This window comes from Meleagris gallopavo, chromosome 3, assembly GCF_905368555.1.
Source record: "Meleagris gallopavo chromosome 3, MGAL_WU_HG_1.1, whole genome shotgun sequence".
Taxonomy (NCBI): Eukaryota; Metazoa; Chordata; class Aves; order Galliformes; family Phasianidae; genus Meleagris; species Meleagris gallopavo.
The window spans coordinates 35,036,249-35,062,102 of record NC_139406.1 but is presented as its reverse complement, the minus strand read 5'-3'; the positions used below and the strand labels follow the sequence as shown (position 1 = coordinate 35,062,102).

The following is a 25,854-nucleotide window of genomic DNA, read 5'->3' as shown; positions in this document are numbered from 1 at the left end:
TAGATTTATTTTGCAGTCAACTGCTGAAGTGGTCTTCAAGCAGCCTGCAGGTCCCACTCTGCCTTCTTCTCTGACCACAGTAGGCAATCCCACCTCGATGCAACTCAATCAGGTCACTGAAGTAATTATATTACACTGTCCCAATTTGATCCTACATCAGCTACAAATAAAACAGCACTGGAAGCATTCATCACAAAGTCTCACTTAATTTAATTATCAGAATCTGAGCTCTCTTGGCTCAGACTTCAAATTTGTAGTACATACTAGGATCGCTTTCACACCTTTTTAAGCTCAGCAACTCTAGCTTTTGAGTTGTATCTCATTCTGGCTTCCATCCTTCACTATTTACCATTTTGAGAAGCAAAGTCTTCACACAATAATGGGGAGATGTTGGGTTATGAGCGTCTCTCTTACCTCCTGCCACTATGTACTCTGAATCTTTATAGGAAGTGCTAGAGGTCATTCAAAACTCGTTCAATTATATTTCACTCTACCTGCAGGAAGGTAGGTGTTAACGAGTATACTAAAAAGAATATTTTCAATGAAACATTAAGAATATTGTGCTCCATGAGAATATTTTTAATTATGTTTCTAAAATGAACTTAGGTAGTAACATTTCCTCTCACAAAACAAAAAACAAACAAGCAAAAAAACAAAAAACAAAAAAAAACCACCCAGTATTGCATTTACAAAGTAGAAAAACACTTAGAAGAATAATTTCAGTGAAGGCAAGGCAGTCACTATTAGCATTTCAGGTTTTACATATAGTACCATACGTTCAGATATACTATATGCATTATGTACATTGATACTAGATCAGATTCATAAGATAGGGCCTGCTGCTTCAAAAGGGATAACCAATTCGTTACTGAGAAAGACAGTCCTAGAAAAAAAAAAAACAGGAAGAAAAACAAGAGGAAACTAGCAATAGAATGAGACATATTGGCTTCAAATTGTGCCAGGGTAGGTTCAGGTTGGATATTAGGCAACATTTATCCTCAGAAAGAGTGGTAATGCATCGGAACAGGCTGCCCAGGGAGGTGACAAAGTCACCATTCCTGGAGGTGTTCAAGAGAGGTGTACATGTGGCACTGAGTGTCATGGTTTAGTGGGCAGGGTGGGGATGGGTTGGTGGTTGGACTTCTTCTCCAACCTTAATGATTCTATGATTCCGTAAGAGCAGAACGTTTCCAGAACTATAACAGAGCTCTTTATAACCTACACCTACTAAGTCTTCTGTTGCACAGTCAAAACTTTCCATTTCCTGTCAGTTCACCTGTGAATATCCTTCTCTTATCCACTTTATATCTTCTAAGAGATGTTCTTCAATTTTGTTAAAGACAATTTCCCCAAAGCTCTCTGATGCCTCAGTAAAATATGGTGAACTAACATAAAGCTAACAGAAAAATCAATTCCCACTTGGTATAATTTTTCTTGTGTCTCAGTGGTATTGTAACAATCAATGTATAACATCATGTACAGTCAGTAACATTCCTTAAGTATCATTGATACAGTGCCTTTTTTTTTTTCTTCTCTTTTAAACCACACAATTCTGGCACAAGTTAGATGTTATCCTTAAAAACTGTTTTGGAATAAGTATACAGTTTTCTGTTAGTGTGAGAACATACCAAAACATCACAAAACATAGGCAGACAGAACAAACAAAATAATCTAGCTCTTTTAGAGCCTCTATTTGCACCAGAAAAGAAAGCTTTAAAGGGAGATTAATTGTACAACTGAACATGCTAGGTTAGACATTCTTTCCAAAAACATTTCCAGAAGCAAACATTTAGTCATTTTTGCATTTGCTATTTTGTCTTTGAGAAGTACACTGGCACTCTGCAGCACATCATTCAAACCATTTTATATCAGTGTGCTATAGATTCAGAAGTCTTTCCATTTTCAGAATGTGCTTAATGGACCTGAGGAAAAAGAAATGCTTAAATCCAAGTAATTTCCCCTTAATTTTATTTCCACTAGGAAGGATTTCACAGCAAGTGAAAAAAGAAGCTGTTCCAGAGATGGCCATTTACAACAGCTGAATAGTCTATTATTTTAATTAATAGGATGTTCTGCACTATGAAAACAAAAACATGAAGCTGCTATTATTGCAGATACTTCAGGAAATTATTTTATTCCATGTAAACTCTAAGATGCTTTTACTGATCAAGCACATCTTCATCAAGTAGACATGAACACCGTCCCTATTATAGTGGAAACAAGAGCTACAGTTCCACTTCTGTTTCTGATGAGAACATATTTAAGGCATTCCAGAGATTTTTCATTATTACTTTAAAGCAGTAATTGTTTTGTGTTTTCTTTAACTGTCAATGAACTGTTTTCATTCCTAACTAACCATACACCCTAACTGCTGCTTTCTTTGTTACCTTATTTTTCATAGCATCTTGCATTCCAGGATGCAAAGATGTGAAAACACAAAGATGAGGACTCTCAATTTCATCCAGATGTCCAAAACCAGTAAGTTAACATTAAAAGGTTTGCAATCTGGCTCCACCATGTCTGTATCATACCAGCTTTTGAATGCAATGCTGAAGAATTTTTTGACCTACACAATTTAATTTTTTTAATTAAATTTTTAATTTTTTTTTAAACTCTTTTCCCCAAACATAAGTCTGTAACCATCCAAAACATTTTTCTATCATCCTACAAATTTAACAGCAGCTAACATGCAGAATCTCTGTCTATTTACAGTCAAAAAAAACTATAACTATAGGCAAAAAAAAAAAAAAAAGCAAAAAAACCTCACTTTAAAAGAGCATGAATTGAAGGACAATATAAGGACAGTATAAGCCAGCTTTCACTTCATGCTTATAGTGGTAAAATAAGAGAAGACAGGAGATTCTTTCACTATACGAAGTCAGCGTTTCTTAAGTATAGTCTAGTTACATCTCTTGAGATATATCCGTGAATTTGCAAGCAAGTCAACCTCTGCTGAGTTTGCTAATACTTGCAGTTAACTACTCTCCAAAAGTTACCTATAATCCATGCACCTAACTCAGAACTGAACTGACAGCACTGATTTGTTGTAATTTTTAATCTTTATTGAAAAACAGGAGACCAATCCATAATCCTTACATGGGAGGATACCCCTAATTTCAATAGCCTTTCAGTATGGCCTTGCAGCCACAGGGAATAATTTGACTGTTTGCTCTAGGATGCATCTGTACTGCTGACTGCTTTAGTGGAAGAGAAGGTTATTAGTAGTCAACATGGATTCATGCTTGACCAATCTGGTACCTTTCTATGATGTAGATGGGCAGATGGGGGACAGCAGTGGAGAGGAGCACTACAGAGGAGCTAGGTGTCCTGGTGGACAGCAAGCTGGCCATGAGCCAAGCACTATGTTCTTGTGGGCAAGGAGGCCAATGGGATCCTGAGGTGCATGAAAAAGAGCATGGTCAGCAAATCAAGGGAGGTTCTCCCTCCCCTCTGCTCTGCCCTGATGAGGCCACATCTGGAGTATTGTGCCCAGTTCTGGGTTCTCCAATTCAAGAAAGACAGGGAGTTTCTGGAGAGTGCAGTGGAGAGACACAAAGGTGATGAGGACCTGAAGCATTACCCTTATGGGAAAGGCTGAGAGACCTGTGACTGTTTAGTCTAAAGAAGAAAAAACTAAGGGGGGAGCTTATCAACACTTATAAATATCCAAAGGATAGGAGTCAAGTAGGTGGGGCCAGGCTCCTTTCAGTGGTGCCCAGAAACAGAACAAGGGGCAACGGGCACAAACTGGAACACAGGGAATTCCAAACAAACATGCGGGTAACAGAACACTGGAGAGGTTGTGGAGTCTTCTTCTCTGGAGACATTCAAGACCCATTGGCATGACTTCCTGTGAAACCTACTGTAGGGAACTTGCTTTAGTAGGGGGTTAGACTAGATGATCTCCAGAGGTCCCTTCCAACCCCTACAATTCTGTGATTAACTCTTACAAAGAGCCATAAGAATCAATAAGAAAAGATCAGACTGCTAATATACAGTATGTAAAGATATTTAGGAAAATAACGGCTACTCATTTAAAAATAGAGGCCAATGGAAAAGGAAACAACATTAACTTTTCCATATAGAATAATAAGAATTTCAAAACCAAATTATTAATTAGAAGAACATCATGCAGTATTTGGATATAGCAAAATCAGCTACATTGAGTTCATATTAGACAAAAGAATGATTTAAAACTTACAGAAAGTAAACATTGCAATATTAACTCTGCTAACTACCATGTCAGTGTGTGCTGCCATTGCTTAGTCTTCTCAGAGTCCCACTTTCAGTCAGGATCTTTACAACATTTGGAATATCCATTCCTTTGTTAAAGGCAAAGGAAAAAAAAAAAAAGAAGAAAGAAAGAAAAAAGAAACTAAATGCTTTGATAATACAACATTTAAAAGCACAAGTTATAGTGAAACATTTAGACTGATGACATGAGTTTGGAGCTCTTATTAAGTGAAAAATACACTGTTACTAACCAAAATGCACTACATAGTTGCCTAGAAACTGTAAACCATATACCTATGAACAGCTGCACTATTTCAGTTAGGGGTTTGTCTATCCTCAAGTCTGTTACTGACTTTCAAAGATAACAGAATCACAGAACGGTTTGGGTTGAAAGGGACCCTTAAGATCACCTAGTTTCAACCCCCTGCAATACGCAGGAACACCTCCATCTAGACTAGGTTGTTCAAAGCCCATCCAGCCTGGCCCTCAATGCTTCCAGGGAGGGGGCACTCACAACCTCTCTGGGCAACCTGTTCTCACAACTCTCACAGTAAATAATTTCTTCCTAATATCTAATCTAAATCTACCCTCTTCCAATTTAAAACCATTTCCCCTTGTCCTGTCACTGCCTCTGCGGTTGATAATTAGGAAGGCATTACCATAAGTGCTCTGTTTTATCACTGTACCACTAAGTCAATGGCCTCTCCAGAGCACAAGCAAGAAGTTTATGTTGCTCTGATGAAAGTGATGGCCATTATGGCCATTACTTTGGGGGAGGGAGGAGAGTAGTATAAGAAACACAGGGACAGCTCAAGTGGTAACAACCACACAGTGACCATAACCAAATACTAAGGGAAGAATAAGAATAGGGCAAGTATGTCTGAAGTCTGATGTGTTGTGTGAAAATTACATTCTCCCAGCTTCAGTTCTTTTTTAGAGCAGGTAATTTCCAAGTCTGCTATGACAGACTTTTCAGTATCGCTTGATGGGTCTCACTCTGTCTGACTCAGGTGATATTTTAATAATCACAGCATCCATAGATCATCCACCTGCTGCATGAAGACCACGTTGAACTCGGATTCTCTCTATACTCTAAGTTTAGGAATCTGTTATTTCCTATGTCTTTTGATCCATAATTGCTGTTTCCACCCACTCACGATTTTACAGATCACTTATAACTTCAGTCATCTCTTTTCCAGGTCAAAAGCAGTTCTAGTTTTCTATTGTTTCTTATTTAGAAAATGTTCCCACATCTTGCTGCCTTTTCTAAACCTTTGCAGCTCTACAGTCCTTGATATGATATAAAGGAAATAGAACTGCATGTTCTATTTCAGATATATACAAAGCATGTGTATACACAACAACAAAATAATTACTTTCATCTTATTTTTCATTCTTTCCTTAATTCTTTATACTCAGTTTGTTCTTCTGACTAGTAAGTTGTTATTCCCACTCCTCTAATGAGGAGTATTTTAACTTCTTCAGTCAACCAACACTTTAAATGCTTTGAATAATGTTGTAATCACAAAATTTTGTCATCCAAATACTCATCCCTTTTTCCAGGTCACTTAAACAGCAAAGACATTAAGCACAGGATCACAGTTCTACTGAGACCTCCTCATTTGCTATCTGTTTATTTTTTAAAGAATGCAAACACCTCCTTCTTTTCCCACAGCCACTTAGGTCTATTTGAAGTTTCTGATCTATCTAAAGTATCTATGAAAAGCTTCCTGGAATTCCAAACTGACTATATGAACTGGATAACCTTATCTGACTCCTTTGCTGTCCCATTTCAAACATCTGCAAGAAGTCTATATGGAAGAATTTTCTTCTTCATCTCTAACACCATCACCCAGAGTGGATCATTTATCCAGGTGTTCACTAAATTACACCCTGCTTTTCTAAATAGTTTCTGTTCACCTCTCCAACAGAAGATGGTATTTTCAGAGACCTCCTAGAACCATGTACTGCCTCTGCACAAAACAGAGTTAACTTTCTCAGCAGCCCAAGCGGTGCTGTGTTTTGGATTTGTAGCTAAAACAATGTTGATAATACAGCCGTGTAATTGCTCTTGCTAAAGACAGCTTTCACAAATGCCAAGGCTCTTCCATTTTCTCTCCACTCACTACACTCCCACTGAGTAGGCTGAGGGTGGGCAAGGACTGAGAATGGACACAGCCAGGACAGCTTCCCCCCACCTGGCCAAAGTGATGTTCCACACCATCCAACAATAAAATGGGTGGAGATGAGTTGGGGGATGTTGTTCCTTTCCTCCTCCTCCTTCTGTCACTTAAGAAATGCCTACATTGACCAGTTATCACATAGATGAGATTCATTTTTTACCTAATAACAGTATACTTGATTTTAGTTTACTATTTTTTACCCTGCAGATGTTACTGTGCACGAATGAAAAAACAATTAGAAAAAAAAGTCTGTGTTTAACATCTCTGTGTAGGGGCAGCCTAAACTGGCTCCTGTAAAAATTAAAAGGGAAAAAGCCTCCCCAATATCTCAAAGTTTTTTGCCCCATATAATTATTAATGTTTCACAGAGCTAAAATTGTTATGTACATTTTCATACGTGTTTGTGTCTTCAAGTATACACAAAATACCTCTGAAAGCTGGATTTGTAGCCGCTATTTTGTGTAGAGTAGCAGTAACTTCCTCAACATTCATATTTCTCACGCTGTTCAAAAATTCAGCAGTGACGTTGTTCTCATATGCTGTGTCCAAAGAGCCAGTTGAAAAGTTTTGCAGTTCATCTTCCTCATTTATTGATAAGGACTTTTTAGCTGATCGGCTGCTTGAATTGTCTTAAAGAAAAAAAAAACAAAAAACTGCTTTTCAGCTAGAGAAGATTCTGAAGACTCTTCATTACTTAGTTATCCAAATAGAGCTTTTCAAAACAAACATTTCCAGTCTAGCACAGCAGCATCACCCACATCCAACTTCATTAATAACATTTTTACACAACTGAAGATTTCCATTTACAGAAAACCTTGAAGGAACATTGGTGGCAGGTGGGTGAAAGCTCCTTATTTTATCACTTACAAAAAGCAACTAAGAGTTCAAATTCTTTCATATTGCAAGTAATTGTAATTTTTGTTATTAGCATTGTATTAACTGAGGTCTCAAAAGTTCAGCTTTACAGAAAACTGCCACTGTACAGAAAAAAAATGATACAAAATAGATACACTAGTACTTTGAGCATATTTATCTCCAAATTTAGGACAGTAATTCCAATCACATTATGTGAAAAGTAATAATTTGTTTATATTGAGAAGGAAATCCTCTAACAGAAATCCAAGATTTTATTTTTAAGATTCATCAGAAGCACTGAAATCAGGCAGTGGAAATATGCAAGTATAAAATAAAACTTTCCATAACTTTGTTTATGCTACCATCTTGCTTGGACTAGACCTGCATTAAGCCTCTTCTCCACCAAAAACAGAAAAAGATGTGCCAAAAAGATAAAACAAAACAAAAGAGCTATACTTTGAAAGCCTTTTTAGAAAGAGCTGCTTTTAGGTAAGTAAGAACTGATCACACAGAGTAAGATGAATGCTTATTAATAGGCTGCCTTTTCTATACGTCTGTAGAGGATGAAAAAAACCCAAAACTATTAATCTAAATCACTAGGCTTTATTCTGCTTTTAAACTCTACTTTTAGAGAAGCAGAAAAATAGAAAAGCAGAAAAGCAGTTTTCTGGAATTTAATCTTAACTAGTGTTCTAATATTTAGATGAAAGCAATTTAAGAGTGTTATGCTAACGTTACCGGTATCAGAATCACTAATATCTGCCGAAGTCAGCTCAGATTGTTCTGTAGAATGTTCCAATGCTTCTTCTCCATTACATTCATTATCTAAGAAGTCCTACAAGTTTGAAAAAAGTTGTGTTCAGCACTTCATCAAAATAAAACCCTAAAATGACAAAACGCTACACTTTAGTGACCACAAATGACAGATGAGACATCACAAATTTGAAAAACAGAAAGTTATTTGAAAATAACATAGCTGGCATTTAACTTCCATGCACACATTTCTCACTATCTCTCTATATCTAAAAAACACTATTTAAGGCCAATTGTTGCTTATGGAACCTAATTCTCGGCCTGCCAGATTAAAAAAGCAAGTATTTTAAACTCCAAGGATTTTAAATAAATAAATGTGTGTTGAAAGAAGTTCAGAATATAGAAGTGTTTTCTCAGGTCAGTTTATTTTATTTTTCTATAGCTATTGGGCTAGAAGTTACTTCAGTTAGAACTTGATTGTTTTTAAGCGTATCAGATTTTGCCCTCTTTACATACGAACATAAAGATCTTCTAGGAAAGAACAGCAGGCATAAGATGAACGTAAATTTATAAAGGAAGTTAAAAGGAGTAAATAGTGAGAATTATAGGCATGAAATTTATCTTGGAGAAGTACTGCTTTTTTGAGGCAGAAAGAAAGCAGTAAAGACAGAATATCACAAGGAAAGAAACATTGCAATAACATTCTGAACTAATAAAGGCTTTTGATGACAAAGTAAAACAACTGCCAGACGCTTTTTTTTTTTCCTGAATCATATCCTCTCTGATTCCCTACAACTTGTTTGGCTGATACTTATATGGCCTTTTTCACTTAGCCTCTCCTTTTCAAATAAAGAGGTAGTTATGTAGCTGGGGTGGCAGGAGTAGCTGCTGTGGCAAAAGAAAATTTTGTTTGACTCTAAAACTGTATTAGAAAAGTCAAGAGGCAAAAAGGGCATGGTTTCCAATGACAGATATGTTAAATGGATTACCAAAAAGAGGAAAGTTCCTCTTGGATGTCACTGTGGAGTCTGAATGTTATGATAACACATAATATGAATGGGAGAAACATGGGATACAAATGATTACCACAACAGACTCAGAGAATTCAAGACACCTTCATATTGTGCTTATTTAAAGACAAGTCAGACTAAAGCAAGAACAGAAGAGCAGGAGGGACTGGATTTCTGATGATAGAGCAAGAAAAAAACCTCAAAAGGAACAGCCTAAGAGTAGGAGCAAACCAAAAATTATATAAGAAAGAAAACTGATGTCAATAACGTTAGATTACACATTAGTGAATGAAGTGCAGGGCAAGGCTGGGAAAGGAAATACAGAACAAGAATGTCAGGGAGGTCAGAAGAGATGAGAAAACCAATGGTTGGGATTAAAAAGGGGTGAATTAGACGAAAAACTTAGATGCAAGGGAAAGCATGGGAAATATGGGCTAAAATCCATTTTGGCTTCTTCACAAAATATTAAATTTAATTTTAAAAGCACCTTTGAAGACAAGCACTGAGACTACTCAGCTGAAAACCTGGAAGTTTATCCTGTCATGACTTCAAAAATTCTTCAAGCATAAAACAGCCAAAATTTTCAATACATCTGCCATGACAATTTTAACTATAAATAAATTATCTGTAATAACAAAAATGCCTCATCGCTTGAATCTGTAGATTTGAAGAACCAAAACCTCATTACTTTTTTTGATGCAGCTTGCTGACGATATTCCACCAATGCATCTGTGAGAGTCTGTGTGACTTTTAGGATAAAAGCAGCATCATCTTCATTCAGTATCTCAAAACTTTGCTGGAAAAAAAAAATCCACAACTCAAAAATGTTTTCCTTTGAATGATACAAGTATCACAACATATAAACAAATCCTGAAAGGACCATTTTATTTTTATATTTCTATCCTACTGTCAGGTACAGCTGTAGTTACAAGGTAAATAAACTTTCTATTTCCCAGAAACCACAGTGGGAGGGGAGAAATGGGAGACAGTCCTAACAGAATACTGCAGCAGCTATCCAAGACAATCATTTGAAAAGAAATAACCCCAGAATGTTCCTCGAAAAATATGCAGGAAAATACTTTCCCTTAGGGGTTTTGATCTCTTCCTGAGCTATTTGCATTTAAGTGAATGTATACAATTTCCTCCCTGAGGCCAGATAGTCATAACCCATTTCTCCACAAACCAGCAGTAAAACTAGAACACTTCTGAACTTGAAGATACACATCACCTTGCCTTATCCTATCTCTTTCCTCCTTCTAAAGAATCCTAAGGGGAAAATAAAATAGCTGAAACACAGAGGGCTCTCTGTGGGGAGAAAGTTGTAGTGCTAACAGCCCTCACAAAGACAGCTACGTGCATCATTCTTGTGGCTATGCTAACAAAGTTCTTCCGAAAATAATTCCACTGAGCACATTTAGATTGAAAGCAAACACCTTTAAATACACCAAACAAAATTAAAAAATAATCACATGTAACTTGCACAAATTCGTATGTGACAGCACAACAGAGACTAGATTATATTTTTATTGCTGATAGTGTTTGTGTCTCCTGTTAAAAACTAGGAGGAAAAGGAGAAATAGTCTTGGGCAAGGATGTTTCTGCTGTCAAGTAATAAGAAAATTCAATTATTTTAAAGATAAAAGCTTAAGATAAAAGCTAAAAGATAAAAACAGATTTTTCCTCACTTAAAAACTATGCAGTAAGAATAATCACTGAAAAAATTGGGAATTATTGCATGATATGAAGAACAAGTCCAGAAGACTCAGAAGAGAAGAGGATTAAAGCAAAAATCAATAGAAACAGATAATGCAGTCTGTGAAAATAGGACAGTAAATGCTAACACTGAACAGTTTTCAGTCACAATCCCAACAATTCTCCCCCTGTTGTCAGAGGACAATCACGCTAAGAAGATGCACTACTAGAAAGGTACAATCTTTACAGTTTTGCTGTTAAAAAGGAAATGTGTATAGATATACAGACACACAAACACACACACATAAATACTGCTTGAATTGCCATGCAGTAGTTGACTCACAGTAACTACTGTTAAAGATATACATTAAGTTCTTCGTGATGCTTTTAACAAAATTACCATTTCCACCACTTACCACTCCTGATATGAATGTGTAAACAACACACATTTTTGGCAACTGAACAGAACTCAGCTGCTCTGCCAACTATTTTACAACCTGAAGAGATGGAATTTATTTTTATTTTCTAAGTAAAACCATATTTCATCCCTTGAAGACAGCATCTTCCCTTTATTCATATCTCAAATATTTTAGTAATATTAATTACCAACCATCTACTAAATAAGATCTTGATATTGACTAATTGCTAATCAAAATGAGTAACTTTTGAGCACTCAGCAATTCTGTGAGTTTTTCAAAAATGACATTGCAAGGCTTAAGATGTAATGCTTACCAGGTAACTTAGCAGTTCTTCCTGACTAGTGAATTCTTCAGCAGCTGCTGCAGATGCTTGCTGTTTAACATAAACAACATCTATTAGGTGCATTATTTAGAACTGAAAACAAACAGTAATAATTATTATGGTTATTCTAGATGCTTGCTCTAATTTAATTGCGTGTGCTTGTACAGAAAAATGTGCTTTCACAACAAAATCTGAAAAAATGTTTTTAAAGTTTTGCATAGCAACTCATGGGTAATTCGTTGTCGATAATATTATTGATTTGAATAAGCAAAAGCAAACAACATTGCCATATATTAATTATTATCCCAACTATGCGTAAACTGGAAGAATCCATTAATGAAAAAATATTCACCTCGACTTCCTCATTTTCTTCTTGCAGTTGTACATTGGTCTCACATCTTTGGATAGAAAACATTCTTTTATTATATTAAATACTACACACCAACACTCACATGCACACACACAGACTCTCCACATGGTTGATCTACCAAGCAACTGATAATCAGTTTAAATTATTGACACACTACGCTTTGAAAGATGTCTCTGAAAGGTTATAATTCCCTTGCTGATATTTCAGGAGGCCCCAATATCATTATAAAGATTAAAAAATAAATTAAAAAATAGCATTTTATAGTGTGGCCACAGAAATACTGGGCATACAAAGACTGATCTGGCTTAAGTTTATTAACCCATATTTGCACAGTTCTGCAATTACATCCTTCCAAGATCACGATCACCCAGAACACCCATTGGTGAAACCTAGATATGAATGTCTGAGATATTATTAGCTCCTTGTATGGGAACTGTTGAGTCATGGTCTGAACCACTGATTGAGCACCTGGGGAAAGGACCCACCAGTCAGCCTTGGGAGCACAGCTGAAAGCAATTCACCTGTGTGACTGGAAGGGGTGGAGCCTGGCTGCAACCTCTCTTAAGACTTCAATTAAGGGCTGACTGCTGCTGGGGAAGGATCTCTTTCTGGAGGTTGCCCTTTGGTGGAGCTTTCTTCTATGAACCTGGAATCTTCTAATGTGGGGGAGCAATCTTCTTCCCTTCCTTTATAGCACCTCTCTATTGTGCTGGTCCTTCCATCATCACACCTTTGTTGTAATGCTTTTCCTGTCATATTAATCTGTCCAATAGCTACGCTCCTTATTTATGAAGTTTTTACAAACTAATTCACTCTCCAGATTAAGAGCTGCTACAGTCCTTTCAAAACCAGACAAATAAATATAAAGATTCAAAAACACGGACTTGAATTTAATTGTGATTAATCCTTTTTCTTAATGTCTGCCCAAGAACAAGGCAAGAGTCCTATAGAAAGACATTTTTCCTTTCACTATGTAACAATAAATAAGCAGAAGGTGCCAGTTCTTTATGGTTGATAGATATGCAACCAGTTTAAAGGTAGGAAACAGAGGGGATTTTTAAGTCACTGGGGAATGTTCTTCTTCAATTTGTAAAACAAAGCTTGTGTATTAAGAATAACACTGTTAAAAAGTAATTCCATCTAGAGGAAATCTGAGGTAAATTTACATATTTTCTGTTAATAAGAGGAGCTTACAGCCATGCACACAACTTTCAGAAGACATGCGTTCTACTACTTTAGCACCCACTCAATCTTCACAGTACACTCCATGCAAATCCACTGTAGACACTCATCAGCATTTCCCTTCAAGTAATTTAAGGAGTTCAGGGGTGATGGATTTATCTGACTTTGTTTTACTTTTCAGAACTGCTGCCTTCTTCAGTGAGGTCGCCTTCAGTGCTTTCAACAGCCGTGTTAGTTTCAACCTTCTCATCTGGTATTGCCTGTTCATTCTGACAGTGTTCCTGCTCCTCTTGAACATTCTTTTCTTCTAAAGGCAATAAAAAATAGTATATTTAGTCACAGTTTTCCAAAATTCTAACTTAAGTATTCTTTGCTTGGATTTTTTTTTAAAGCAGTATTAATGAAATCTGAAGGTGTAAATAATCTAAAGAAATAAAATCAAAACCAGAACCTAAATATCAAATACTTGTGCTTCATGGCTGAACCAAGTCTATGATTCTGACCAGAAATAGTCAGAACGAGAATAAATAAAATGCATTTAGATGGTAGCCCACTTCCCCCTTTGACATTAAGTTTACGACAAGCGGTAACTTCTGACATGGCAGGACTTCTTCTATTACATGGAAGAATTTTAACTTAATTCTGTTGTTTTCAAAAAAAATACGTGTTAGTCAGACATTTTACATGATCAAAATATATATATCTATTTTACTTTCTTTTTATTCTTCTTGTGCCCTAAACAAACAATCTGGCCTGTTTGTTTAGCTTGTCCCAGTTTGTTTTTTTAATCCTGGCACTGAAGAATGTTCCGCATGTTCAAAAAAGAACCTGGGCCCCTTGCTCCAAAAATAAAGTAAAAACAGTTCAAAGTTCTGCTTATGAATTCTGTTTCTGTTCTAACGTAACCAGCTATAGCAACTTTAAGTAAACCTGGACAGTTTTCTTCAGTAGGATTATTCTTTCTGCCTGCCAGACCCCAAACCCCACATGCTGTGTAAATACAACATCTACAGCTGAGCACTGCTATTAAAACCATAAACAAGTACATACTGAGTAAATTCATGCAGTGGTACACGTTTAAAAAACAAAACCACTGTTCTCTGACCTTGAATCAGATCTGGCAATTTTCCATCCTTATTTTTACAGTCCATTCCTTCTTCATTACTAAGTGATGTATCCACATGCTGAACTTTAGCTTTTGATGGGCTATCATCTGCATTAGAATCTAAACAAACATGCTTGAAATGTAATAAAATGGACAATATCTTGATAGAAGTTAAAAGGAGGTTATTTATAGTAGTTCTGAAAGTTCACCTGAACTGTAACTAGCACTGTTTCTGTGTATTACTAGCAATAAACATGAATAAGTTTGTGACAACATATAAGATATTAACTAAAAATTTTAACTATTTTATACCCAGGCTATAACTACACACAGATCTCTTTCTTAAAAGAATTAAGTACTATAAAACATAGTAGAATGCTATATCAGGTGCGAAATTAGACTCATTAACTGAAAGGATTTTGAGTAGGATTTAACTCCTTTCTAGATTTGAAATGGATAACTTTCCTCTTTAGAGCACGACACTGCTAACTGAGATCACGATAGAAATAATCTCCACATTACTTCCATATTTTATGACACAGTTTACATATTAATATACATTAAGATTAGTACATTAGTTTTAATCCGAGTCTTCATGCAAGTCCAAGCATGTAACAATTCTTATCCATTTCCTTGAACAGCACACAACTGCACTGTCTGTCCACCCATGCTGTGGACAGTTGTGGAAGACTAAACTGAGTGGAGAAGTCTCACAGACACCACGTTCCTACAGCTTTCTGAGCACCAATGCTGGAATAACTGAAAGCCTTCTTCCACAGGAAAGAGACTTACACCTGGCTTTTTGGACTGCCTGATAAATGTACACATTGAGCTCCAGCCTACTCCTCCACAGGCCCAGTTCCCCAAAAAGCCTGTGAGTAGCTGGCACTGCAGAGACTACAGTTGTTACCAGGTAAAAATATATATATGTTTCTGTAAAATGAGGAAGACTTTTTAGTTTTGTGGATGAAGGGGAGAGTGGAAAGGACAGAGAATGCTGACATAAATAACAGGTCTCTCTAGTGGCTCATGGAGAAAAAAAAACTCTTCATCCAACACATTTTCAGTACAATAGTCCTTACAAAACACAGTTAACAACATATTCACACAAGGTCATTCTGACCAAACCCTTCAACCCGCCCTGAAATAAAGCTGTTTCAGAACAAAACAAGTTTACCCGAGTCAGAAATGCACGGGTTACATCCCAGTGAACACACTTACATTCTTGCCATCTTTTCCTGATTACTGGAGCTTCTATAACAACCTAAAAATACAAATAATTATTGCAAATTATAAATTAAAATAATATAAAATATGTTCTAAAAATAATATATAATAATATAGATATTATAAAATAATTATTACAAATAAGACCCAGTTACATTTGGTATTTTGCAGATAAAATCTTATGTATTTCATTAAATAGTTACTTTGTATTGGTTTGACCATTAAACACAACAGTGTAAAACCCTGAGTAGATAGTCAGATAAAATACAAAACAGCTGGATTACGGAAGATATATCAAATTAATAACAGGTTATGCACTCTATACTTCAAAGTTCCTTAAACCAATGATGAACTTGTTATGGATGCAATTCAACTGTTCTGTTTTTGATGTGGTTTTTTTTTTTCAGAGACAATCTACAGCATATCTGTATTCTATATAATTATATATCCATCAAGAAAAATCTGAAAATAAACATATACACGTATATTATTTCCACGATCATGCTGGAGAAGTATTTTTCACCTTATGTTGGTTTGCTTGCAAACAATAACATCCTGTGTGCAAACAAATTCCATATGTGAGAACCTACAACTTTGCCAGAAGCCAGACCTTGCATAATTTAACGAGATTTTGGTCCTGTACAAAGACAATACTTATTAGTATTATTAGCTCTTGCCAAGAAGCACTGCTTAACAAGCATGCTGTTGACAGACACCGAAATCAGTACGAATTTAAGGCATAGCATAAAGACTGATAAGTATCTGAATCAAGTTGATTTTTAAACGTTATTGTGGTATAAATAACAACTGAAAGCAATATGAAGACATCTTCATAAGAACATGATTCTAACAGGACTGACTCACAACAGTTTACGCTCATGGTGCTCCTACAATGCCAGGCCATTGCTGAGAACCTCAAATCCACCTGCAGACTTCCACTCCCTACTCACTTTTTTAAATCTGATTCTTTTGTCAACTGCCACAGGATGCTAACAAAGCAGAAACTCATTTGGGAAAATATAAAAAGCAGTTTCCCAGCAACAATGAAACAAGTTATTTTGCACATGCAATTGGGAATTGATTACATATCAATACAGATGTTCTGGATGTTGTGTTCCACACAGCTGTGTTTCTGTAGGTTCAGGTAGCTCAAATATTATTTCAAACAAGAGAAATACTTATGATGAGAATGACCAATAGAAAATTGCATCCAGGATACTCTCAAAAGTAATATTAAGATGATGAAAGTACTTCTAATAAAGGTTAAAAAGAATTTTTAAAAGTTTTCCTAACGTGCCAAGAATATCCACCCACTATAAAAGAAATAATTTTCAGTTTATTTATTATTGTATATATTCTGAAATTCTTAAAGAAATGTACCTTTAATTGTTTTCTTCCTTCCTTCTTCTCAATTGTTAATGCAACTTGCCTAACTTTTCTGTTCAGTTCAGAGCCTTTACCCTTAACTTCATCAGATTCTGCTATCTCAGGATAATGTTGTTTCTAGATAAATAAGGAAATGCAAATCATGAAGTTACACTTTATCTTATGCAACTTTTTCAAGCTTTGCAACAGCTAATGCTCATGGGAGAAAAAATCAATTTATATGTATATAAAACAGAAAGCATTAAAATGTTTAGGTACATAATTGCAGAAAAATTGAGAGGACCAAGGCCAAATATTCTGCTCAAAGCAGGCTCAACACTCAAATCTGAACTGGTTGCACAGGGCTTTGTCCATTTGGTCTTGAAAAGCACTGGAAACAGAGATTCCGTGATTTTTCTGGTCTATCTGCTCCAATTTGTTTGACTGTCCTCGTAGTGAAAATCTTATGTCAGGCAGGAAATTTCCCTGCTTGAATTCACATTCCTGCCACGCATCTCCACAAAGGGCTTGATTCTGTCTTATTAACAACCTCCCATGAGGTACCAGATTCTCCTGTAGCTTTTTCTTCTCCAATCAGAACAAACCCAACTACCTCAGCTTCTCCTCAAAGGAGGAGTGCTTCTCATCTTGGCAGCTCTCCACTGGACTTGCTCAACCTCATCAGTAACTTTCTTGTTTGCAGGAGCACAAAACTGGACACAGTATTCTAGATACAGCCTAAGAGATAACAAGAAAAGGGAAATAATCACTTCCCTTGATCTACTGGCTATGTCCTTGTTAGCAACACTGAGTTCACTGTTAACATCCATTGATGCCAAGGTACACTACTTAGTCATCTACAGATGGCTGGCCACAAGGACCTCTAGTTCTTATTCAGAACTAGCCTGTCCCACTAAGGCTAATCTAGCCCAGGTGCATGAATTAAACATTATCCTTGCTGAAGCATTACTACTATGTTTTACAGTGTTTAAGAACATAACATAGATGCAGTAAGCTTCAGAACTGAAGGAAACAGTTCAAAGCTAACAAGAAATACAAGAGCTAGTAGCATGAAAACCATCAATACAAGTCTCACTAAGCATATCCAGCTGAGTTAATGAACAAGACCAGCATGATCTATAAGAAGAACATCATTGCAGAACCAATGCAATACGTCTCATAACATTAGCTTCTGAAAGATGGAACAATTTCTTCATTGGTCCAGTTCTTTAAAATACATTTTTTTTAATTAAAAATCTACTTGTAGTCAATTACAGTGATGGATTTTGTTATTGGCGTTGCTGGCCAAACAAAATAAAATAAGCTGACAACTCAGTGTCAGCAACTCCCAGGCATACATACTATCAATGAGGTGAATTCTAAATCTATTTTTTAGAACATAAACCAATTTGCATGCTTACAGCATAAATACCTGAAAGCTTTTGTAAGAACATAGCAGCCTAAAAACATATTTTTTTAATTAAAAGATACAATTTCCAATTTCTCTAGTTAAGCAAAACAAAATCAACAAAAAACAAAAGTATTTTAAAGTAAAATCTTACCAGGTATGCCAGTCTGTGCTTGGAGCCACAAACATGCATGAACATGTTGCTCAGTCCTGTTTTGCAGTGGCACAGTTGACACTCATAGAGAAAAGGAAAATTATCTTTTGATCGATATTCAATTATATAATTAAGTCCTGCATTGATTTATTAAAAAAAAAAAAAAAAAAAAAGAAAGAAAGTTTGGAGTTGTGGTGTTTGTTGAAACAATGTGTCCTATATTTTGGAGCCTAAGAAGCAAATAATCAGTGCTAGCTACAAAAGAGATACTAAAGGAAACTGTTAATACTGCATGTCAAACACATGAATTAAGATTTTCAAAACTACAAGTTATTCTATCTTTTGGCTGTCTTTCTGGCTTTTTCAACATCAAAGACATAAAATGTCTTTAAGATGCCTTATGTTTACCACACAGAACTTGACACAATGAAAAAAAAAAACACTTAAAAATTAATAGCAACTTAAAAAAAAAAAAAAAAAGGGACTCAGAAAGGAATCTATTTCTCTGTACATTTTAATATATGCCCCTGTAGTTATTTTTCCTGTCCATTCCATTCTCCCCTTCCTCCTCAGGATGAGCCACTACATCAGAAAAAAAAAAAAAAAGAAACTGACTTAAATGAGTGTTACTATCATACCACCTTAGGTTGTTTCTAGATCACAAAAACATTCCATGCTAAATCCAATAATGCTGTCACTAAGATGAGTCCCTCTCATACCATACCACTTTGTATCAATGTACACTCAGAAGAACTAGGTAATGTATAATAAAGGCTTACATTTAAAAAAACAGCTCAATATTCTTCAAAGATAAACATCATACAAGCAAGCAATTACACTATTAAAAACTCTCACCAAGTGCAGGTTCTGAATCTTTACATGTATTAAGCTGTTCTTCCAAGGTCTGCCCATGATACCTTTCTGGCTTAGCTTGCACTGTAAGATAAAATTGCTTTCATGTAATCTCACATTACAAACCCACCAGTCAGTCTTCATAGTCTCAAGTCACGTCACAAAACTCCAAAATGAAATGATGTCCTCACTCCAACCTCTGGCCCAGAGAACACCTGCTAAGTAATTCACACGTAAGTGAATCCCTGCTTATAATGGGCCCTACATCACAAATCAAGTCAGCTATCGAGTAACATAACCCCTAAAGTCCTATTGGCACTTTCTATAATATCGAGCTTGCAAGTATTGTTCTAGGCGTTATTATAAAATGCAGATCAGAAATAAAATTGATAGAAATGAATTTTCCAAATGAACCTTCTGTGGTTCAGACAGCTGCACCTCAAAACATTTTCTTTTGCCTATTTCTTTTTTTTGTTTTCTTTTGGAGGGGGGTGATAGTTTCTATAGGGAAGGGTATTAAGCATTCTTACCGTAACCAGGAAGTTTTACAGGCGCTTTCACTCGGTCCCCTGTGCCACCTGCAGTTTTAACTAAAACACAAACCAAAACTAAACTAAAAAACCCACAAGTGAAAATTACAATGTGATGGTTTTAGCAAAAAAAAAAAAAAAAAAAAAAAAAAAGGCAGTACACATTTATATCAAACAACAGCACTGTCTTTATTAACACAATGAAGCAGGCAGAGGAAGACCATCTCAATCACTAGCTATCTCACAGCTTGGGGATAAGCACATACCATAAAATTAAATTCTTAAAGAGTGGCTTGAATTGTAAGTAATTTTGGCTGTAATTTAATTTACATAGAAGATAATCTGCAACAAGGGAAAAAGTCCGACTGATTCTCTGCAATGCTAATATTCTTATTCTACAATTAACAAAGCTTCAATTCATAAATTTCAGGTCTTCTTAATCTAATACATCACAGCAGTTCAGTTTAAATCCACTAAACTTGAGACACTTCAATGTCTTGCCTCCCAGGGTACTTGATTCAGCCCATAGCCTTCCTACCTTTTTTAAAAGCTCTGCAGCTATCACCTCCCTAGCCAGATATTTTTTCTGTCTGCATGTGGCATCTGCTAGCGTTGGAGCTGCAGAATCTTAAGAAAACTACGATAAAGCAACAAACTCATAATATGAGTTGTGCACCGTACAAAGCTGTAAATGTATTTTGGTGCATCATGGAGTAGCACAACAGCTATAGCTATGCCCTCATTCCTAGTGGAACTAGACCAGTGCATAAAAAACTGGAAAAGCTTTAATGATAAATCAAACCTATTAAAGTTCTTCACTTCAGCTAATTATTAAGATCATAAAATCATAGAATGGTTTGGGTTGGAAGGGGCCTTTAAGATCACCTAGTTCCAACCCCCTGCTACAGGCAGGGACACCTCCGTCTAAACCAGGTTGCTCAGAGCCCCATCCAGCCTGGCTTTCAATGCTTCCAGGGAGGGGGCATCCACAGCCTCTCTGGGCAACCTGTCCCAGTGTCTCACCACCCTCCCAGTAAAGAACTTCATCCTGATACCTAGCCTAAATCTGCCCTCTTCCAGTTTCAAACCATTTCCCCTTGTCCTGTCACTACCTGCCCTTAAAAGAATCCATCCCCCGCTTTCCTATATGCCCTTTTAGGTACCAGAAGGTTGCTATTAGCTCCCCCTGGAGCCTTCTCTTCTTTAGGCTGAAGAGTCCCAGCTCTCCCAGCCTGTCCTGGTTGGATAGGTGCTCCAGCCCTCTCATCATCTTCACAGCCCTCCTCTGGACCTGCTCCAACAACTCCATGTCCTTTTAGCATTGGGGGCCCCAGAACTGGACACAGTACTGAAGGGTTAATAAGCTCTTTTATAAACCAAATAAAAAGTCTGCATTGAGTAGCTACATGGTTTGGGAAGCATGATTTTTTCAAATGTATTTTAAATCCTGAAGGTCTCAAATTCTCTGACATTTCTCAAAAGTTATTGTAGGTGATCATCAGTATTGCAGCCAATTAATCTGAATGAACTTCTCTCGTATGGTTATTTTTTTTTCCTGTAGGATTATACAGTTACATCACTAAAGAACACAAGATAGTTCTTAAAGCACAAATCTCAAGAAAGTCTTTTTCTCCTTTTTGTTCCTCTAAATTGAGGCAGGCTGAAAGGAGCATCTATAAATAAAATAGGAAGTAAAAAAATCTTGCACTTACCAATGCCATGAGCCTTCAGGGCTTCTTCAACCTATGTCATCAACCACCAATGAAGGAAAAAGTCACTCATGATTCAAAAAATAGCAATGTTGAAGTTTCATTGTTAATAAAAGAAGTTAGATTAACACTAATACTCTAGATTACCTCACGAAAACTATATTACACTCAAAATAAGATAACTAGGCAAAAATAAGTACATTATTTAAATATTTCCATTCTGGACTTGTTAACAGTCCTATATTCTCCAACGTTCTGATGTATTCTGTTTACTAATCCACAATACAAGGCACAAATTTTTATACACCTTTTCTGATGTTATTAATGTACCAAAAAAAAAAAAAAAAGGAAAGATTTCAAAGCCGTACTCTACTGTTAAGTAAATCTAGAAAATCTGACATAAGGTGCACTGAAGAACTGGCCTTACCTTTTTGTGCTTGAATCCAAGGAAGTGGGTCTGCAAGTTTAATGCGGAAGCACACCAGATTTTGCAAATCTAGGTTAAAGAGCAGAAGTATTTCTAGCACTGCACATAAGCCAGCAGAAAAAAAAATAATGCTTCAGAACAAAAACACAAATTCAAGGCTCTTAAAATGCCAGAAACTTTCAATCCATCTGCTGCATCTACAACTTCCTAATATTTAGCTCCTGACATGCCTATGACTTTTTGTATTCCTGCTCCCTGATTCCTTTTAAAAGGATAGTTCTGTGTTCCTGATCTTCACTGAGCTGGCAAAAAAGTGACACCGGAGTAAACTAAAGTTGACTGCTTTATTGTAGGAAATTACCAGGTTTGCTGTGTCATACTACAGGGCAACCGTAAATCAGCAAAAAATTGAGTTGGGCTTGAGGAAAGGCAGGAGCCAAAGCACCTGAGAGATGTGGAGTGTGTGGCTTACCACTCAAAGTCTGGTGACCACAGTGATAGGGTGAGGCCTGGGGTGGAACCAAAGAGCAACGACACCTCTACATCAATCACTCCTACAATTCTTTTAATTAACAACACAATAAGATTAGTTAGATGTCCTTTAGCATAGCATATGTGACCCAGTCCCAACTCCTAGCATAAGTCTAGTCCGTTTGTCAACAGTTTGTTGAGATGAGATGCTCTGTTTTCTTGAGTGGAATGATGGGTCCGACTGTGGAATATGGCCCAGACAGAGCCTGCTGAAGAAGGTTGTGCAGAGCTGGAGAATAGGACAGGGTGTAGGTCCAGTAGCTGTCCTCTGATTGATAACAAAAACTATCCCTTGCCATGCAGGTTGGATAAGGCTGTAGCTATGTCTCTGTTACACCATTCCCTCCAACTGCTTCCATTTACCTTACCTATGCCTAACCATGTGTAGCCCAGTACTCAAGTCAAGGGCCTGAGCTATGACCAGAAGTTATCAAGGAAAAGTGAAGTGCCACCTCTGGCAAAAACATGGCAACCATAAAACCCTGTGATAATTAGCCTAGGAACAATCCTTCACATTTTAGGGAACTGAAAATGGGGTATTAAGGAACCAATGGAAGTTTCTCTGCTTTTCAGCAAAGTCAAATGTTTTTCATACCCCTGCTTATACCTCATGTATGCAACAGCTTCCTCAGAATTTGATAAATTACTTTGGTGCACTTGATCCGTGTCAGTGAAGTGCACCATAGTCACTGTCTTTTTGCTGGGTAAAACAAACCAGGGAATGGGGTGGGAAACTGACTCATCCTTCTTTCCCCATCGGCAGGCACATCCCTTTCAGCAAGGAATTGCACTTCTGTTACTTTGCAGATGATACCCAGGTGAATTGTTAATATACCTTAATTAATTAACGTTTAGCCTTAAGATATTTAGCATGAATGCAGCTAAATGTATTTATCAACAGCACTACTGAATCTGTTTAATACACTGCCTATATAAGCTATCAACCACTCAACTTTGTAAATCTGTTTCAATGAAAACACTTGGGAGGTTTTAACAGGCAAACACTGACTGGTCAGGGCTATACATAATCCTCTGGACATAAATGATTGACCAAGTCTGGGATTAAGATTGGGCCTAGCTGCATCCAGACTCCTCTCAGAGAAGGAACTTAGAAAGCAAAGGGGGACCTTTCTGAAACTTGTGACCCAACAGAAGAGCTTCCCCAACTAGCCAAGCATCATATATTTATATACCTGTCCTCTTAAGCATAGAGATCTATTTTGGTAAGGCAACTCCTATTACACCTTCTTGAACATCATTAATAGCAATAACCGATCTTAAACTAAGAAACGATGCTTGTGTTAACATGTTCTGTATTTGTAGAACATGTAGCAGCAAGACCTCACAGTTATTGTTACTTGAGATTCTGAAGTTCATAGCAATCTCTGAAAATATTTTCTGTTCAAGTCTGCAACCTTTAAACTTGTAAGCTTATAAGGATCACATAAAGTGAACAATACGGAAGAGAGAACACACAGAAAATGCAAGAACATTAAAAAATGCTACTTAGGAAAGCTGATGTGGGTAACAAATGGAAATACTTCATAACTGAGTAGAAGAGAGGCAAACCAGCAACCTAGCACTGCCAGAAGCCAGAGTGAACACAGCTATTGTTTTCACTGGTATTTGCAAGGAGTAGAGCTGGCACAGGAATTGAAAATCCCTTCTCCGATTTGAATTCAAACCAGCAAACCTCAGCAAGTTTTTCTGAGATACTAAGAAATGGCAAATACATTTGTAACAAGGAAAGATAACAGCAAGGAACCTGCATCACCAAGCTTTAGCTAGAAGCTAAAGACACTTTAGTCTCTCATTTACTGCCAGACCCCATGTACTACGTGCACTCATAGCAGGATGTCATTACAGAATCACAGAATATCCCGAGTTAGAAGGGACGACTAAGGATCACTGAGTCCATCTCCTGGCTCCACACAGGAACAGGTTAGGATGTGGATGCCCCGTCCCTGGAGGTGCTCAAGGCCAGATTGGATGGGGTCATGGGCAGCCTGGTCTAGTATTAAATGTGGAGGTTGGTGGCCCTGCATGTGGCAGGAGGGTTGGAGCTTCATGATCTTTGAGGTCCCTTCCAACCCTGGCCATTCTGTGATTCTATGAACACTCAAAACTCAAGCCTTATGTCTGAGAGTCATGTCCAAATGCTCCTTGAACTCCAGCAGCCTGGGACTGTGCCCACTGCCCTGGGCAGCCTGTTCCATGCCCACCACCCTCTGGTGAAGAACCTTTTACCAAGGCCCAAACTGACCCCCTGATGCAGCTTCATGCCATTCCCTTGGGTTCTGTCATTGGTCAGCTACAGATCTCCTTCTCAAAAACAAATTCACCACATAAACAGGAAATACTACAGGGGGTCAGCTTCAGGAAGCCCATTGCTAGCAGCAAGTAAACACAAGAAACACAGGTGTTGCAATGCAGCACTGCTCTGAAGACCCCACCAGTTGTACAAAATCACTGATCTACACTGATTTTCACCAGGCAATGCATGCCAGCCTTCAGCCAATGACTGTGTACTAACATCAAGATGTTTCCTTCCTTCTGAGAGAGGAAGTAGGTGAGGAAAGAAGTATCCATTTCAAAACATGGTCAAAGATATCCAAGAAAAAAAAAAACAAAAAAACACAACCTACTGGTTCTGCACCAATTTTGTTCACGTTTTAAAAAAATATTAAGAAACAGAACTCAGAACAGTGCATACCCGGTTTGGTTCAATTTTGTTCTAGCACAGTTACGTGGTATTCATTACAGTTCTCAGCGAGCAATACTTACGTTGCAGTAGAAAGGATTCACCTGCTTCTTTACCTCCGCCTCGGGGTCCATAGCTGCCCTTTAGGTGACAGGAGCTCTGGGAAGACTACAGAAAGAAGGCAAGCTGTTATTTCAGCGGCAGGAAACCATCCGCTCCGCGCATTCGAGCCTTACGCATATTCCAATTTTAACTCGTCCTCAGCGGCATTAAGCCTCTCAAACCTCCGGCCTAACGGCGGTATTTTTAGCTCGAATGCCACGGAAAGAAGCAGTTCTTCCCCCGAAGCTTCCTTTGAGCGGCACAAAGCCCCCAGAAGATCAGGCGCGCCCCCGAAGCAGAACAAAGCCGAACTATTCCCAACGTCCCCACGTTCCTCGAGGCCGAGAGGCGGCTCCAGAGCGCGAGAGGTCTCGGCCACGCTTCCCGGTGGGGACGGTACCCGGGACGCCGGTCTTACCGACGGCGCCCGCAGCCGGCGCGGCGCTGCCGCCTCCTCCCGCGGGGCCGCTCGCGCTCAGGCGGCGGCGGGGCCTCGGCTCACCGCCTCCCCCGGCGGCCGCTGGGAGCGCTGCTGAACGGCCGCCGGCGCCGTCGGAGGTAAAGCCCGGCCAGGGGCCAAGTCCCAGCGTGGCTTCAGGCGTGAAGTGTTGGGGTGCCGCCGGGCTGCTCCCCCCCTCAGCGCCTTGCGGCAGCGCCGCGCCCTCCCCGCGCCGCGCCTTCTCGCCGCCCCGTAGGGCCGGCTTGCCCCCCGGGGCCGCGCCCG

General features: G+C 37.9%; 1 protein-coding gene across 3 annotated transcripts; it reads right to left on the bottom strand.

Moving 5' to 3' along the window:
* Positions 1-558: 558 nt before the first annotated feature.
* Positions 559-25,698, bottom strand: LOC100550180 (uncharacterized). 3 transcript variants are annotated; one of them, XM_085220629.1, is made up of 18 exons: positions 25,549-25,696; positions 25,112-25,196; positions 21,797-21,865; positions 21,373-21,403; positions 19,661-19,720; positions 19,134-19,214; positions 18,279-18,415; positions 16,732-16,854; positions 15,346-15,388; positions 14,125-14,244; positions 13,194-13,326; positions 11,820-11,865; positions 11,459-11,518; positions 9,723-9,830; positions 8,010-8,106; positions 6,845-7,045; positions 4,202-4,322; positions 559-3,862 (listed from the first exon to the last, which is right to left on the bottom strand). In XM_085220629.1, exons 2-17 carry the CDS (start codon positions 25,160-25,162, stop codon positions 4,243-4,245), a joined length of 1,440 nt encoding a protein of 479 aa, XP_085076755.1. In that variant the 5' UTR covers positions 25,163-25,196; positions 25,549-25,696; the 3' UTR covers positions 559-3,862; positions 4,202-4,242. The 3 variants fall into 3 exon arrangements, with proteins under 3 accessions (XP_085076755.1, XP_085076756.1, XP_085076757.1); XM_085220630.1 differs by having other exon boundaries at positions 4,239-4,322; XM_085220631.1 differs by lacking the exon at positions 16,732-16,854 and having other exon boundaries at positions 559-4,322; positions 25,549-25,698.
* Positions 25,699-25,854: the final 156 nt, after the last annotated feature.